Consider the following 3,243-nt stretch of genomic DNA (forward strand, 5'->3'; position numbering starts at 1 on the left):
ACACTAATAAATGTCCACACAAACCAGTGAATGCAAGACCTCAAATTCAAGCCACAATCACTGCTATTCCCCCAGTGTTGACAAGCAATGAGATCCCAGTCAATGTAACCAGACAAGAGGTGACTCCACCACAGACTTGTAATGCTACCAGTAACGCACCTGAAGCGATTGAGAATATGAACCCTGCGACCACAATCATTGGAACCATACAAGTGAATCAGCCGCAAGCTAGTAATACCACTAGTAATACCCCTCAAGTCGTCCAGAACAGTCACCCTGCAGCTGCTGTTGAATGTAGTAATAGATTTGGTAGCCTTGAAACAATTTCAGAGATTTTGCCAGATACTACTGCTGAAGAGACAACACCACCTACAGAAAACGAGATACCTTTCTGTAGAGAACATGGTATGTACCAACTTTTGGTTGAAGAAGGCAATGATGTGGAGGACGACATCTCGGAAGGAGAAGCAGAGATTTTTGGGGACCAAATCCAAAAAACTAGCATTAGTAACCCAACTGATGCTACTTTGAAACCAACACAACCCCCAAAAAGCAAAAACAACAAGAAGTATTCACCTCCAATAGCTCATTACAAGAAGAAGTATGTCTCACAGAGCCAAAAGGGGAAGGACACCCCACCTAGCACTGAGCGGATTGTCAGAGGGAAGCCCAATGGACGGGGCAGGGGTAATCAATAACCTGTCTTCATCTATCTATGACGAACTTTTGTGTGTGGAACATTAGAGGTCTTAATAACCCTACAAAAGCAAAGGAAGTTAGGTTGTTTAGAGAAGCTAATAAGATTAGTCTCATGGGCTTACTTGAAACTAAAGTTAAGCAGGATAAATATGATTTTTTGAGCAAGTTATGCTGGCCTTCGTGGAAATCTATACATAACTATAGAAGCAACATCTCTGGTAGAATATGGGTTGCTTGGGATGACAGTGTTGTTAATATTGAAAAGTTTCATGAAACTTCACAGTTGATGCACTGTAAGGTTTTTTTCCTTCATAATCTTAGCAGCCTCATATTAACTGTGATTTATGCAAGCAATGAACCTGATGACAGAGCCCTTTTGTGGCATGATCTTTGTTCTTTGAGCAGAAACATTAAATCCCCATGGTGTGTGTTAGGGGATTTCAATAATGTCTTATACTCTTTTGAGAGAATAGGCTGTGAACCAGTGCACCCCAAAGAAACTGAACCCTTTGCTGCATGCCTCACCTCTACTGGTCTATATGATATTAAAGCTACAGATTGTTTCTACACTTGGACAAACTATAGTGATGCTTCTTCTAGGAGATGGTCCAAGATAGATAGATGCCTTATAAACTGTGAATGGAGTTCCTCGTTTCCCAATTCACAAGCTGAGTTTCTCACCCAAGGCCCATCAGATCACTCACCCATTCTTCTATCCATCCTTGATCTTTGAGAGAAGCAAACCACCACCCTAGATTCTCAGTAATTCATGGTCCTTACACCCAGAGTTTGAACCAATCCTTCTAAGCTGTTGGAGCACACCTCTGCAAGGTAATCCTAGTTTCATTCTTTCAAAGAAACTCAAGATCTTAAAAGGTTCACTAAAAGGCTGGGCAAAGGTACATTTCTCTGATTTCAAAAGGAAGAAAGAAGCGATTTAACCCGAACTCAATCTGTTCAACTACAACCGCAAAGTAAACCACTGGATCCAACACTATGTGCTTTAGAAGCGAGAGCTAGGGCACAACCGAGCTTACTCATTGAGATGGAAGCAATGGACCTTGCACAAAAACCGATTGTGATTGGATGCTAATGGGTGGCAGATGCAATGAATACTTTTACAACTCTATAAAGGAGAAGAAGGGTCGGAGTTCAATCCGGCACATCACCGATGATCAAGAAAATAGGATTGAAGGACAACAACCGGTTTAGAGGCCTTTATCGATTCTATACCGAGTTGCTAGGATCTCCCTCAACCGCTTATTGTGCGGCTGAATTAATAGAAGGGATTGAAGTCGAAATGTCATAGACTATGTCACCGCTGAAGAAATTACAAAGGAAATTAGTGGAGCTGAAATCCGAAATGCTATGTTTTCCATAGAAGACAACAAAGCTCCGGGGTTGATGGTTTTAATGCTTTCTTCTATAAGAAGTCTTGGGCTATAGTTGGTGCCGATGTGATTAAAGCGTGAATTTCATGTTCACTACAAAGCATATACATAAAGGTACCAATTCTACCATCTTGTGCCTTATTCCTAAGAAACCTAATGCCTCAAAAATAGGGGACTTTAGACCAATTTCATGCTGTAATGTCATTTATAAATGTGTGGCTAAGATTCTTACTTGCGAATGAGCTCCTTTTATTTCATCTTTGGTTTCCTTGAATCAATCTGCTTTCATCCCCGGAAGAGCAATACAAGACAACCTCCTTCTAGCTCATGAGCTCATTCGAGGGTATAAATGAAGTCATGGTACAAAAATGATGTGCTATTAAGGTGGATCTCACAAAGGCTTATGACTGCATTAGTTGGCAAGCACTTGAACTTATGCTCAACAAGTTCAAATTTCCTAGCTTGTTTGTGGATTGGCTCAAGATGTGTTATATGACTCCCACTTTTTCAGTTCTTGTCAATGGCACCCCTTATGGCTATTTTGAAGGAAAAAGAGGGTTGAGACAGGGTGACCCAATATCACCCTACCTCTTTGCTCTAGTCATGGAGGTGCTAGGCGGTCTTTTGCAAAAGAGTGCACACTCTAGAGGCATTAAATTCCACTCGAAAATGCAGAAACTCTCTATAGTACATCTCGCCCGGCGATGATGTAATGGTTTTCTCAAAAGGTGAGGTGGACTCTATTCGGCTATCAAAGATGTTCTCTCCTCGTTTACTAGTGCTACAGGACTGGATATAAATGTTAGTAAAACCACATTGCTAGCAGGGAGCATGAGTGATGCAGGAGGCAAAGCACTGGCAGACTTACTTGGTGTTGCAATCATAAAGCCTCCCATAAAGTATTTGGGGCTCCCATTGACCTCTACAAGGCTTGGAATTAGGGAATGTCTACCCTTGGTGGAGAAGTTAACTTCCAGAATTTCTAACTGGAAGAACAGGACACTCTCTTATGCAGGGAGACTCCAATTGGTACAATCAGTACTATCATCTTTTCACACATATTGGGCACAATCCTTCATACTCCCCAAAACTGTGTTGAAACATGTCTCTAGAGTTTGCAACAAATTCCTATGGGCTGGTCCAACTCTTAGAA

The 3,243-nt window shown here is 41.5% G+C and overlaps 1 protein-coding gene across 1 annotated transcript; it reads left to right on the forward strand.

Moving 5' to 3' along the window:
- Window positions 1–715: 715 nt before the first annotated feature.
- On the forward strand, window positions 716–1,432 carry LOC147496803 (uncharacterized). The gene has a single exon (XM_086562666.1). The coding sequence runs from the start codon at window positions 716–718 to the stop codon at window positions 1,430–1,432; it is 717 nt and encodes a 238-aa protein (XP_086418792.1).
- Window positions 1,433–3,243: the final 1,811 nt, after the last annotated feature.

The sequence above is a fragment of the Coptis chinensis genome, chromosome 5, assembly GCF_015680905.1.
Source record: "Coptis chinensis isolate HL-2020 chromosome 5, ASM1568090v1, whole genome shotgun sequence".
In the NCBI taxonomy this organism is placed as follows: Eukaryota; Viridiplantae; Streptophyta; class Magnoliopsida; order Ranunculales; family Ranunculaceae; genus Coptis; species Coptis chinensis.

Bases quoted from the DNA above. Each gene is read 5' to 3' on its own strand.
- LOC147496803 (XM_086562666.1), top strand. From the start codon at position 716: ATGACGAACTTTTGTGTGTGGAACATTAGAGGTCTTAATAACCCTACA.